At 55.1% G+C, this 13,564-nt stretch overlaps 5 protein-coding genes across 5 annotated transcripts; 2 read left to right on the top strand and 3 right to left on the bottom strand.

Annotated features, from left to right (window-relative positions):
• Nucleotides 1–144: 144 nt before the first annotated feature.
• On the top strand, nt 145–2,248 carry N0V89_011427 (uncharacterized protein; the record flags this gene model as incomplete). The annotated part of the gene is made up of 4 exons (XM_056220158.1): nt 145–193; nt 241–511; nt 560–1,579; nt 1,630–2,248. 4 exons carry the CDS (start codon nt 145–147, stop codon nt 2,246–2,248), a joined length of 1,959 nt encoding a protein of 652 aa, XP_056065461.1.
• Nucleotides 2,249–2,687: 439 nt separating this feature from the next.
• Nucleotides 2,688–4,339, top strand: N0V89_011426 (uncharacterized protein; the record flags this gene model as incomplete). The annotated part of the gene is made up of 2 exons (XM_056220157.1): nt 2,688–2,692; nt 2,821–4,339. 2 exons carry the CDS (start codon nt 2,688–2,690, stop codon nt 4,337–4,339), a joined length of 1,524 nt encoding a protein of 507 aa, XP_056065460.1.
• Nucleotides 4,340–4,848: 509 nt separating this feature from the next.
• Nucleotides 4,849–6,484, bottom strand: N0V89_011425 (uncharacterized protein; the record flags this gene model as incomplete). Its single annotated transcript, XM_056220156.1, has 3 exons — nt 4,849–5,671; nt 5,719–6,108; nt 6,192–6,484. 3 exons carry the CDS (start codon nt 6,482–6,484, stop codon nt 4,849–4,851), a joined length of 1,506 nt encoding a protein of 501 aa, XP_056065459.1.
• A 1,377-nt stretch (nt 6,485–7,861) lies between these two features.
• Nucleotides 7,862–10,990, bottom strand: DPS1 (aspartate--tRNA ligase dps1; the record flags this gene model as incomplete). The annotated part of the gene is made up of 1 exon (XM_056220155.1): nt 7,862–10,990. The coding sequence occupies one exon, from the start codon at nt 10,988–10,990 to the stop codon at nt 7,862–7,864; it is 3,129 nt and encodes a 1,042-aa protein (XP_056065458.1).
• A 1,107-nt stretch (nt 10,991–12,097) lies between these two features.
• On the bottom strand, nt 12,098–13,560 carry N0V89_011423 (uncharacterized protein; the record flags this gene model as incomplete). Its single annotated transcript, XM_056220154.1, has 5 exons — nt 12,098–12,252; nt 12,300–12,932; nt 12,981–13,108; nt 13,155–13,300; nt 13,351–13,560. 5 exons carry the CDS (start codon nt 13,558–13,560, stop codon nt 12,098–12,100), a joined length of 1,272 nt encoding a protein of 423 aa, XP_056065457.1.
• Nucleotides 13,561–13,564: the final 4 nt, after the last annotated feature.

Raw genomic sequence — 13,564 nt, 5'->3', positions numbered from 1 at the left:
GTGCCACAGGACTTGGTAATGGCCCGCGGTGGCTCCACACATTCATGGGTCGCCACAGCATGCGACTTTCGCAGGCATAAAGACTTCCTTTCCCGGAGACGACATACTCGGATGAGTTGACCGCCTTCCTCCATTGCCACCAATATGCCTTCCTACAAGCTCTTCGGTAGTGCTATTGCACTTGCCAGCTACGGTAAATAGACCCTCTTTGCGTATGCGCTTTTCTGACATCGCTGGCAGTGATCGCGCAAGGTGAGATCTCATCTAAAGTTGTCTGCGATGCGGAAACAAAGATCTGTTATTCGTCGTACTCGAACGCTGCGTCCGGATTGACCTTTGGAGTTGCTCTCCCGAAAAACGTCACCGATCCATACGATGCCATCATCAAAATCACGGCTCCTATAAACCATACCTGGGCCGGCTTCGCATGGGGCGGACAGATGGTATGGAACCCGCTCACTGTTGCCTGGCCAAATGGAAACTCTGGAGTTGCATCAGCGCGCTTTGCCTAGTACGCAATCCTCTCGGCTTTTAAAAGTCCTTTTCTGACAAAGAATAGCTCCATCGCCTTGCCCCAGGGCTATGATGGTGCCGAGCACTTCCTAATGAAGGGGACCACGAAGAACAGCACACACTGGACGGTGAACGCTCTATGCAAAGGCTGCACTGGTTGGCAAGACGTCGACGAAAACCGATTCGTTCTGAATAGCACGGGAACTACCCAGTTTGCGTGGGCTTTCGGCACCTCCGCCGTGGAAAATCCGGCTCGGAATGACTCTGCGTTTAACGTACATGCCGATGTTGGACACTGGACCCATGATCTTAACGCCGCTCGCATTGACAACTTTGACCAGTTGGTGAAGAGCAATCTGTTACTGACAACACCTACAGCTAGCGCCACCGCTATTCCCCCTGCCAATACCGTCACATCCAGTGTTAGGTCGACTGGCACCACCAATGCTGGCGCCGCCATTCCCGCTTCGTGCTCCGGTGCTGGAAACCCCGCGTACCCGGGTACACTCGCTACTGGCTGGAAGGCGACCAAGGTCGCGGGAGGATTGACTCTCCCTCGCAGCATCAAATTCGATGACAAGGGCAACATGTTGGTGGTACAAGCTGGCAAGGGTATCTCATATCACGTTGTTGGTACCGATGGCTGCATCACCTCGACAAAGATGTTGGTTTCTTTGAACAGTCTGAACCACGGCCTCACCTTGAGTGTAGATGGAAAGACCTTGTACGCCAGTTCCATGACCCAGGCCTTCTCGTGGCCGTATGATTCCGCCGCTGCAACAGTAGGCACGCGCTCCACCGTCATCACCGGCATGGTCAACGGCGGCTCGCACTTGACTCGTACGCTTGAGATCGCGCCGCACGCGCCAAACCTTCTTGTCGTGTCTCACGGTTCGAACGCGAACATCGATACTGCCACTTCCAACCCAGCTACTGGTCGCGCCATCATCAAGGTCTTTGACCTCAGTAAACTCCCAAGCGGAGGATACAACTACGTCTCGGGAGGCTACACTGCTGGCTACGGCCAACGCAACGAGGTCGGCATGTGCTGGGATGTGAACAACCAGTACGAAACGTTACCAATCGGATAATTCAACTCATGCTAACGAACCACAGGTTGTGGGGTGTAGAAAACAGCGGTGACCAATTCACCCGCAACGGCAAGGACGTACACAACAACAACCCCGGCGAGAAGATCCACTTCATCGGCGACGTGACCAAGCCCAACAACAACTGGTACGGCTACCCAACCTGCTTCACCGTCTGGCAGCCGAGCGACTTCACCGACAAGACGTTCAAGGTCGGCGACTGGTTCGTGCAAACGCCCAGCACGTCCATGAACGACGACACATGCGAGCAGAAAGCCACAAAGCCCGCCATGACGCTGTTCCCGCACTCGGCCCCCATCGACTGCAAGTTCAACGCCGACAACTCCAAGATGTTCATCACGTACCACGGGTCGTGGAACCGCTCGCCGACCACGGGCTTCAAGCTCGTCGCCGTCGACTTCAAAAAGGGCGACAATGGCACGATTGTCCCCACGGAACCGCTCACGAGCAACAGCGCCGCGAAGGATATCTTCTCCAACCCGGATGTTACCAAGTGTGCGGGTAACGGGCCGTCGTCTAGCTCGGGCTGCTTTAGGCCTGCGGGTCTGCAGTTTGACAAGAGTGGGAGGTTGTATATGACGAGTGATGTGTCGAACGGTGAGCTTTGGGTGCTTGGTCAGTCTTAGATGAGGCGGTTAGAAGCCTGGGGGGTGGGGGTTGTATATACGGCCACATGGTGTTTTGAATACGGGAATACTATCGTTGACTCTTAGTTGTGATTCGTTCATCTGAGCGTGTGAATCCTCTTTCCGTAGAAGCCTTGTGCTTCTATTCGTGGGTTTGTTCTTCAACCAGAGCAGGAGCCCGGGCGCGGGCGCGTCCACAGGCACGTGATTGCGCGTTCTTGCCTCATTAAGCGCGTGTTTGCTTCGAAGGGCGCGCACCTACTTCAGTAGCTGCTTCATTTACTTAATTAACCACTCACCCACGCTCTCGCTTCTACTTCGCTTCCACAGTCCACCCAAAGTTACGGCTTCGATCCCACGCCCTCCGCAGGCAGGCCACCCTCGACCATGGCTGCAACGTCCGCGGGCTCGAAAAAGCCAGGCCCACCCGCAGAAAAGCATGAGGTCGACTGTGACTTACACGAGTCTGCCTTGTCGAGCCAATGCAATGCGACAACTACCCGCAACCTCACCTGTCGCCGCGCTCCCAGGATCTTCTCAGCTGAGTATTTCCCGGTTTGCGGACAGCACAGGTATTTACAGATTCCTGCGGGCAATTGTCAGGCCATCGGAGAGTGTGGCCGACGCTGCGATCGTCTTGCAAATGCCAATCCGCCTTTTCACTTCTGCGACTGGCATGCGAATGGTACCGACACACTTCCCTGCTATCTCCTGGGCCTTCCCGCGGAGCTTCGAGATATGATTTGGCGACACGTTTTACCGGAGACCATATCTGGCAAGCTTACCTGCCAATCATACCGGAGAGGAATGGAGGGAAAGAAAGCAAATAAATTCTCGCTCTTGTTCGTGAACCTACAGATCAGCAAAGAAGTTTTAGCAGTTGCGTACGAGCAAGTTCCTTTCGAAGTGGACGTCGACGAATATCGAACAATCTTTTGCGGCAATCATTTGGAGTCACCTTCTCCCTGGCAAAGGGCAAGATCAGTTGAAGGTTCCATTTTCGACCTGGCTGTCACAGGCCGGCTACTACCAGTGCTCAAGCGTGTTCGCAACTTCAGGATCACAGTCACTTTAGGTAGTCACCAAGAAACTCCCCGTGGATGTTCAATTTATCGTAACCGACAATCTATCACAGTAGAAGATTACCACGTCTTCCATACTCGCGAGAGGTTGAGGAAGTTCATCGATCTTATCAGGCCGGGAGATAGCGCGCCCAGGCACGCGGATAGCGGCAACTTTAAACTTCGAGGCCTCGATCTACTGCTACAGTTCGGGGAGCAATACAATTGGGGATTTCACGAGGTACTGAGTATGGTGATCATGGCGGCAGAGCCCTTCAAGGCTCTAGGCAATGTTCAAAAGCCGGCTCTTCATGATATTGTATCTTTGCCATCCAACCCCGCCCGACCCGATTCTGATGCGGATGCCTTCAAAACCGAATACCAAGCCTACAAATTGGAATGGCAGAAATCAATGATGCAAATATCCGGAGAAGCCCCTGCGAGCTCCTTGGGGTTTTCACAAAGCAAAATAGACAAGATAAGGAAGGAATTGCGAAAAGTCGAACAGTTCATCTCGCTCCTACTGAAGCAGAATTTCACCGGGACCTACGGGCACGATATGTGGGATGATCTCGGTGACCAGCCATTTAGCAACATTGCCCGAGTCCTTCATCTAGCTCGGGTGGCCAGTGAACAACTTGATGTGGACAGACTTGCCAAAATTCGAGAGGTTCTGTTACAACGCTGGATCGACTACCAGGGGAAGCAAGAACAGAAATCCAATGCCTTGTCCGAGTCCTTGTTGGACATGTTCCAGGGCAACAAGAAACCCAAGGCGTTTCGTGAGCAGCGAGAGAAGTTGACTGCTACGAAATGGGAGCCCCGAGACATAGACTTCGACTGGGAATGGCCGGAGCTTGATGCCGGTCGTTTCGTTGGAAACAGGATTTCACCCGAAATCCCACCGGATGTGACGGTCACGGAAGATAGGCAGTATCGTCACTTCTCCAGGGATGGGAGACAATGGGCAGTCCTCAAGACTCCACTATTTGTAAGAAACAAACCTACTCGAACCAAGCCACTCGATTAACGACTCTAGATTCGACACAATCGCAACGGCGTGAGCATGTGATCCAGCCTTTACACCCATCTTCCTGCTTTGGATTTGTTCTTGAGCACAGCCATAGCAATCACGGCGTTATTAGCATTACGTTGCAATGCGCATACAATTGCTCGACATTCTGCCGTACATCGTAATATCCATGCACGTTTTGTTTTTGGCAACAGCACGAGCATTTCATGGGGCTGTTCCTCGACGTGTTCTGCATCTGAGCACACTAATCGTTGGCAAAATCTGATCTTGCTGAGGATGATACAACCACGGTGGGGGAGCGGTTTAAGCGCTCGACTCCAACAGTCTAATTGTTCATTCGGCACTTGGAAGTGTACATGTACCTAGTAAATATATACCAATCGAAATCATCATAGAAAAAACCTAGTATGACAGAACGAAACGTTACGTAACTCCAGTGCCCATGCCACCCCCAGATCTCTCAAACAAGCACCGCCTCACCCTTCACCAAGCCAAGTTCTCGAACGTTATTCTTTTCTCCTCCTCATCCCCACCTCCAACCCCAACGGCTTCCTCAAAAACCCCTCCCTCGTCTCCATCTCCCCCTGCCGCAGCTCAAACTCATACCGCCTAAACACCGTCCCCACAATAAGCGCCAGCTCCATCTCCGCCACGTTCCGTCCCACGCACGCCCTCGGCCCATAGCTAAACGGTATAAAAGCGTTCTTCTGCTGCTCTGTAACATTTTCCCAGCGCTCAGGGCGGAAGTCCTCCGCGTCAGGACCCCATATCGCGGTGCTGTGGTGGATGGTGTAAGCTGGGACAGAGAGCACGGTGCCCTGTGGGAAGTGCGCGCCGGCTATGGTGATTCCTGGGCCTGGGGGAACGACGCGGGGAAGACCGAGCGAGGAGGTGGAGTGTATGCGCATCGTTTCTTTGATCACTGCGTCTAAGTACGGGAGGTCCTTGACCTGTGCGAAATTCGGCACGTGGTCTACGTCTGGGATGGCGGCGTCCAACTCAGCGTGGAGTTTGCTGACTACGTTGGGATGGGTCAGGCAGTGGTAGAGCAGCGCGCAGGAGGTGTTGCTCGTGGTGTCGCTGCCTGCGATGAGCTGGGTGAGGGCCTCGGCGGTGAGTTCCTGGCGGCCTAGGGGGGCGCCTGCTTCGTCGCGGCCTTCCATGAGGCGGGCGAGGAGGTCGACGCGGTCGGAGGGGTTCTGGAGGCGGTCGTTTACGCGGGCGATTGCGATGCCGGCGAGGTTTTCGACGGCGGCGATGCCCTGGGTGAAGAAGGGGTCTGGGAGGTATTTGGCGTAGGGCTTCAACTGAGGCAAGCATCCGAGGGTTCTGGACGGGTCAGTGGACGGGGGAAGGAGGAGGATGGGTGGGCGTACCCTGAGACTTCTCCCCGACGGTTCAGCACCTCGATTGCAGGCGCGTATGTCGGCGGGGCATCAGGACTCTTGCGGACCTCTGCGACGTCCGCGCCCTTCTCTAGCATGCCGAACGGCGCACCAAACGCCAGATCCCCGATTACATCGAACGCGAGATAATTGAACCAGTTCAGCGCATCCATCTTGTAGTAGCCTCCTTTCTCGGCATCTGCGCGCTGGTCCCATTGGCGCTGTAGTTCCTCGAGGTTGTGGTGCATATACTGCTCGAACTGGCCAACAGACTTCGCGGAGAAGGTGTGAGCGACAGTTTTGCGTTTGCGCGTGTGCTCAGCGCGGTCGCGGGTGTTGAAGAGGCCGCGACGGATGGAGACGAAGGCATCATAGTAGTCGCTGTTATTCATTTTAGCTTTGTATTTCATCCTGTCTCTTCACTGCTCTTCTCAAGAGATGACTGGGGGAAAGGGGAGTCTTACCTCTTCAAGAAGCCGTTGCCGTGTCCGTAGATGATGGGAATGGCCTCCGCATCCGCGATACTGACATGGTTCGGCGCAATCCTGACGAGCGTCCCGTACTTTTTATGAGCGTCGTGCACGGCTAAGAACCGTCGTCCTCTCCGTGCTTGGTACAGCAGCCATAGATTTGAGAACTTCGCCGCGAAAGGGCCGGGAATTGCGCGGATGGACCAGTTGCGCAGGTAGGGCAGGATGTAGTAGAGGACAGGCAAGAGGAGGAGGGTATAAGGTGTTAGGAGGTTGGTGAGGAACATGGTTCCGGTTCCGGCGCCTTGACGCAAGACACTGAAGACAAAGAAGACGTGCAACAGAAGAAGGGGAGAGAATGCGTGTGCTATCCCAGGCGTATCTTACAGTAATCAGAGGCATACTCGTCTTTATACACCGTCCTGCACCAGCGCGGCGTCGTCACCAGCCCAGCTCCCGCTCCCGTCCCCTCCGTCCAGCTCATCTCGTAGACCCTTTTCCGCCCTCGCGCACCCACAACGTCTCAACACCACGCGAGCTATGCGATGGGTCCATCCCTCTCTGAGCTTAGTGCGCGCCAATCAGCACATGGGTAATGCAGCTCACGATTCCCGACGTTGGACTCCGGCCTGTGTTTTGCGGGGTTCAGGCCTCCGAGCTTCCCCCGCGCTGGTGGCTTGCGGTCGGAACAGGGATCCGGACCATGTCGCGCGCCTGACTCAGTAGCGTAGGGCTGATGGGCCACCGAGATACGTCCGCCCCAGTCCACATATAGAGGCTTCGGCAGCGAAGAACGGTTTCTGGGGTTTTGATGGGTTTCATCACGGTGCGTGAAATGACGCCTAAACGAAGCCGTGCGCTTGGGGATGTGTACGGCATCCTCGGCCGAGGTGGAGTGGAGCCATCAAACTACAGCGCTGTCAACGGTGAGTAGGATGCAGCGGAAGAGCTGAAAGAGACGTTCCAGTCCAACACTTAAGACACAAACCCTGCAATGAGAATCCATGCAAAGAGTGGTGGAGCCCATGCAGACCCAAGATCTTCATAGCTATCGCGAGTGTGGTTGAAGAGAATTATTGAGCATGGGGAGAGTCGTCCCGCCGTTACAAATTCCTCGTAAAAACAAGAAACATCCAGTTTGCTTCCAGACTTGATGAGATATCTAGATATTAATCTAAGACAGTCTCGAAATGCCACTTGTACCCCAACAAACGTCTACGCATGGTTCCTGATGACCTATGATCTCTTACGAGTTGGAGCTGCCCTATCCTTTGTCGGTATTTCCACAAGATAATTCGAATGATTGAAGCCGTATCAAGGCAACTTACTTATTTGCTCCATCCCCTTTGAAACTCTCCCAGAGGGCTCAATTCGGGAACGCCGTCGTTGATCAACATAACCACGCAATGTGCACAGAAAACACAAGTTTGCGCAATGCAACTAATCATATTAGGCATGAGCAACTATAGCTAAGAGAAGTCACAAAAGAAAAAGTGCCGCGCCAAAGGGCTCAAAAGGCCACTCCGGACGCCCTCACATGGTATCTTATCAGGTATCATAGGTGTCGTGTCAATCACGCCAATCCATCCTCTTCTCACGCCTTCGACCTCTTGTGAGGCCTCCCCTCTCTTTGCTAACTTACTATCTACCACTCACTCATCCGTCTAGTCATCATCCTCGAAGAAATTCAAGATAGCCTTGATCGCCATCGGGCCCAGCCCATGCGGCGGGTAGCAGATATAGCTCGGGTCGTCCGTGGCGCCCAGCTTCTCTCTGAACTCGGTCTTGTTCGTGAGCTTGAGCTCCGTCGCGATGGCCTGGTACGCGCGGCTCAGCACCTTGACGCGCGTGCCCTTTACGTTGTGGCCAGGCGTGAACTTGCTGCTTGCCCCGCCGCCGAAGGTGATGGTCGTGGCGCCGGCCTGGGCGACGACCTTCATGGCGTGGAGCACGACGTGTTCGATGGAGCCCGAAGGTGCGCCCGGGAAGTCGAGCGAATACTTGACTTGCCAGCCGTGGTCGGCGCTCAGCTGGGCCATGACGACGAGAGCGGCGATGGTGCCGTCGGGTGTCATGGCGATGTGGTATTGCCGGTGCTCCTCGTCTTGCCATGGGTGGATGTTGGTAAGATGCACCTGGCGGCCCTTCCTGCCCTTAAGCCAGTCTTCTACACGGGCATCGACCCTCTTCTTCATCTCGTCCGGTACGGGGGTGCCAACAATGTAGTCGGTGATCTTGACACCCTCCTTCTCGGCATGGCGGACCTTGCGCTGTACGTCGGAGTCGTTGAACGCAGGGTTGTGCGCAGGGTCGACACGCTGTTCAGCGACGACGGAGAAGGTCCGCCAGTTGAACTTGGTGGCCAGTACTTCCTCAGCATCGTGACCTACCAGAAGCCAAAGTGGCTTCAGGTTACGCTCCTTCTTGATGTACTTGAGGTAGCCAGTCATGGTCTTCAAATACTGGCTCGGGTGGCAGAGAGGATCACCCACGGTGATCGCGAAACCATCCTGGGGAACGAAGCCCACAGCAGCTCCCGTGAAATCGTCTCGCCAGATCTCTGTGCGAGGCTCCAACCAGGATGTGTTCGTAGCATCTCCGTAATTGGCAATGAGCTTGGTGATGGGCTGGAAGTCGATGCCTGCTGCAGCTCGATCTTGGCCTTCCCACGGCGGGTGCATTGTGCTGGATTCTGGGTGACGGAGTTGCTTGATCACGGGCTTTTCGGGCAAACTCTTGGGGTCGCGAGGGAACAGCGACGCATGTCGGATGTTGCCCAGGCTCAGCATAAGCATGAGAATACGTTCCAAACCGATACCACCACCGCCGTGCGGAGGAGCACCCCATTGGAAGCCCTGGATGTACTCTTCCATGGTCTGTGGGTCAACCTTCATCCGGTGCATCTTGTCAAGGAGCATGTCTGAGTCATGGATACGCTGGCCACCACTCAGAATCTCCTGGCCACGAACGAAAATATCGAAAGAGTTGGTGAGCTTGGGGTCGTTCGGATCGGGCATCGCGTAGAACGGCCGTGCGTTGGCAGGGAACTTGTCGAGGACGTAGTAGTCGGTGCCAAGCTTCTGCTTGATAACACGGCCAAGCTGTACTTCATCACGTGTACCCATGTCTTCGTTCTCATCCAGAGGGTTTCCGTCATCGTCCCTCCAGCCAGACTCGTTAAGCATGCGAATACCTTCTGCGAAGGGAATGATGGGAGTTTCATCTAACCAAACGAGATCCTCGTGAGGGAAGTGCTTCTTGATCACCTCAATCTCGGGCCGGTAGCGCTCGTAGATACCCTTGAATATATTCTTGAATGTGCGGTCTAGCACGCGGAGCACTTCATGATAGTGCTCGTCGATCGCCATCTCCAGATCAAGACCAGTGTACTCAGTCAAATGGCGGTATGTGTTGCTGTTCTCCGCACGGAAGACAGCACCAATTTCGTAAACCCTGCCAAAGTCGGCAGAGATACACATCTGCTTCGCCAACTGAGGGCTCTGGGCAAGGAAAGCACCACGGCCAAAGTATTCGACCTTGAACACACTGGCACCGGATTCGGTCGCACCACCCTGGAGTTTAGGAGTGTGGATCTCGATGAAGCCTTCATGGTCTAGCTGAGAGCGGAAGAGGTTGCAAATGCCGGACTGGATGCGGAAGATGCCCTGGGATGCTGTTGTGCGCAAGTCGATGACACGATTGCTCAAGCGCGTTCGGTCATTGATCCTCACGCGGGTGTGGCCTTCTTTGTGGTCAGCGCCCGCGAGGTCTTCGTCGACCTCGGCTTGCGTGACCTCAGCTTCGTAGACATTGAACGGAAGGTGCTCGGTAACAGCAGCCTCAACATGGAGGTCGTGAACAGCGACTTCGACGTCATGGATAGTAGCACCAGTGACGTCGCCCTGCTTGTTGTTTGGCGCCTGGAGAATACCCTTGACAAGCACAACGCTCTCAGCCTCGAGATGCTCAGCCCAGTAGAGCATGTACTTGGATATATCTGCATGCTCGACCAATATACCTTGGATGGTAGCAAGCTGCTGCCGGAAGACAAAGAAGACGAACTTGGAGCTCATCTTTCGCAGGTGGTGGATTCTAGCGCGGAAGACAACTTGCTTGCCAACATCAGCAGCGGTGAAGTCGAGGATCTGCATACGCGGCTCATGCTTCCACTCTGCAGCATAGCTGTTGGGCGCGACCATGCCATACTTCGCCCTCTGCTCTGGAGTGAGCTCTGCCGCGGCCTGAGCCTCCATTTCCTTCTTCCTCCGCTCGATTTCCTTCTCCTTCTGCAGAGCCTCCTGGTGACGCTCTTCTTGCTGCGCCTGCCTCTCGTGCTTTCGTAGCTGGTTCTTGGACATGGGCTCGCCTTCGCGGTTGAGCGGAGTGTCGCCATCGCTGGACGAGTCGCCGCCGATGTGCAGCTTCTCCTTGACGGCGCGGATGGGGGAGTGGGTGGCACCGGAGCCAGAGCGGCCATGGCCCGACCCAAAGGTCCGGCTGCGGCTTGGGCTGTCGGTGCGGCGGTGGAAGATGCCACTGTCATTCTTGGAGTGCTTATCTATGCTGGTCCTGCTGTCGGCGGGCGAGAGCACACCGGAGGGGCTGTCGAGGCCCCGCTTGAAATCCCCACTGGCTCGGTGTGCAAAGACACCGGAAGATCGTGGGGACGTTACGCCACCGTTCGCGTGGGAACCGGATCGTGGTGACTTGATGCCACCCGCGCTTTCATCGTCCGAGGTGGGGTTGCTGTGGGAGCCCGTCTTGAGCTTTCCCAATACTTTTTTGAGAGACATTTTGTAAGATGGGCCGTACGACGGCTGCTCCCAGGAGGATGGTCGGAATTAGGTTCGCACAGCTGCCTTGACTTCAGCTGGCGTGACGCAATTGCGGCCGTGGTGGGGCAGGAAGCGGCCGCGGGGGAGCGAAGATAAAGAGTTGGTGGGTGAGGAAGCTGTGTGAGGGGATTTCTTTGAGCAATGCGGCCCGGGACGTATAATTAACGTTGGGCGCGTCCTGCAGTGGCTTGTTTCTGCGCGGGCCACACGGGTGTGCTGATGACGAAAGGCTTTCTTTTCGCGTGCTGGCCTGGCCGAAACCGATGAGGAATGGAAGGTCGGTCTAGCGCGGGAGTTTCGGGTACGTCAGGGCAACGTCAGTCGTGATGTCCAAACGCTCCAGGAATACCCAATTCACCAGGGGACAAAGACAACAAAGCAGTGCGTGCTCGCTCAGCGGATCCAACAGCGGGGAGCAGACCCTTTTTGCTCTGGGCCTCCTGCCTCCGCACACGGGCGGCGTGCGCATTCTCTGCGGGCGCCATGGTGGTTTACTCAGAACAGTGCGGCTGACACATCCGTCTGATTCCGGTTCGAGCCACCTCTCTCTCGATGTGGCGGGCACCTCGGCGTGCGAAAGTGTAGCGAAGCTCTCAGAAGCTTTCCCAAGCCTGGCACCCGCTCATGCACTTCACCCCACATGGCGCCCGTCTTAACCGCTTGTGTCCGCTCTCGCGCGCATGGGAAAGGCCGTGACTGATGCACATGCAGATGTCGGCGACTGTGGATAGCGAGGTTTAGCCCTCTTTGCCATGCACCCTGGTGACCCCGGCGCCGCAGGCTATTCCCTGATATTGCCCGCAGTCTGTGCTGTGCCACATGTTTACCGGCTCAGGGCTCGTATCAGGCACGGCATGCGGGAATACCAACTTGCCAACACGCAATGCGTGAGATTCTCTGATCCTGCTCCAAACCTTCGTCTTAGCACTGCAACTTAATATAGCTCCGACCGTTCTGGAGCCCCTCAAATCATCCAGCGCACACACTCTGAGACACCGCCCAGTGAACAGTCGTCATTTCCACTGTTTGCCTTGTTCTCTCCCCAGAGATCTACAGAGGTTTATTTTACTGCAGTTCGGGATACGCATACAACACGTCATCCTCGCCGGTCTCGAACCCTCCCCATCGCTTAAACTCGTCTGCAACCTGCACTGCGGCTTTGAGGTAGAATTGGTTCTCGTCGCCCCAAGTTTCTGACGCAACCTTCATCGCTCGTAGCGCTGCTATCGTTAGCCCCGACCCACTTGGACACTGCGTGATAACTCACATTTCACAAAGTGCGCGTCCAGCGAATGAGATGAGTTCAGTGCCTTGTCCAGCACAAACTTCCAGTTCCTGCCTTGCAAGTCGTATTCGTTGATCCTGTCGAGCTGGATCTCCGGCCGGGTCTGCGCAATGTACACTGCCAGCGTGAATAGCCACCATTGCCGAACCAGGCTGATGTGGAACTTGGTTGGGATGAGTGGAAGGAGTAGTCGCACGGCGTGAGAAGACGTCAGCAGGTGGACGAAGAAGAAGTCGAACCGGGAATCCTCTGCTGGGTCGGTACCAACAAGTATTGCGACCGCTGCCTGTTGTGATTCCTCGAATTGCTTTCTTGGATCTGAGAGGTCCCATGCATTGAAGTATTCCAGGAAAGCGTCCTCCTGCTCTCCTAGCACCTTCGTTATGTCACCACTGCGCTTCTTGTAGAGTCCATCGAACCTCTTATCCTTCCTGACCTTGTGCAGAATGTCGACAAGGGATGTCGACTGAATGGGGCTCGGTCTTGTATACTTCGGGTCGTCGATGTACTTGTGGAGGGAGCCGTAGAAGCATGCCCCGAGGGCCAGGGCTTCGATCGCGACCGTTCTTGAGTTGAGCTCGTAGGCGTAGCCAAGGTGAATGAGCGGATGAGCAACTAGATCCTCGTTAAATCAGCATCAACAGCCGATGCGCTTCTACTTACGTCCAGAGACCAAGCCGTTGATCAACGGTTCTTTGCCCTCGAACATATACTCTTCCAAAAGCACCTTCGAGTCATACCGCTTCGCCACCAGTTGGTCTTCAAAGAAGTCCACAAACGCCCGTTGGTACCTGCAGACAATCAGCACTGGCAAGCCCGTGATGGCACATGTCATACTCTCGCTTCCCCAGAAACTCCCTCCAGTCATCCTTTGATATTTCTCCAGGCGCATCATGCCATGATTCCAGTTCTTCCGACTCCTTCTCGTAGATGTCGTTCAGGTGCTCATGCGTTCCGCCCAGAATGTATGCCGAGCCCAGAATCTGAGATGCAAGCTTAGCTAACAGCCAAAGTCGCCTTCGATTGCGCTCACGTGTGGTGCGTGGTTGTGGTACTGCAGATTGTGATATATAATCGAATAGTTCGCGTGGTTCGCCTTGAGCAGGTGCTTCAACGTTCGCGGCCGCTTCTCCGCAGCCGTCTCGACATTGTGCGTCTCCACGGGAGCTATGTCAATGGACGGATATTCGTTTCTATCTGCGGTTATGAAAGCCGGTAGCTTGAACGACGGGAGAGTGAACATTTTC

The sequence above is a fragment of the Didymosphaeria variabile genome, assembly GCF_027946475.1.
Source record: "Didymosphaeria variabile strain IMI 356815 chromosome Unknown scaffold_9, whole genome shotgun sequence".
NCBI lineage: Eukaryota > Fungi > Ascomycota > Dothideomycetes > Pleosporales > Didymosphaeriaceae > Didymosphaeria > Didymosphaeria variabile.
The sequence above is the reverse complement of the archived record's forward strand: the minus strand, read 5'-3'. Positions and strand labels throughout refer to the sequence as shown.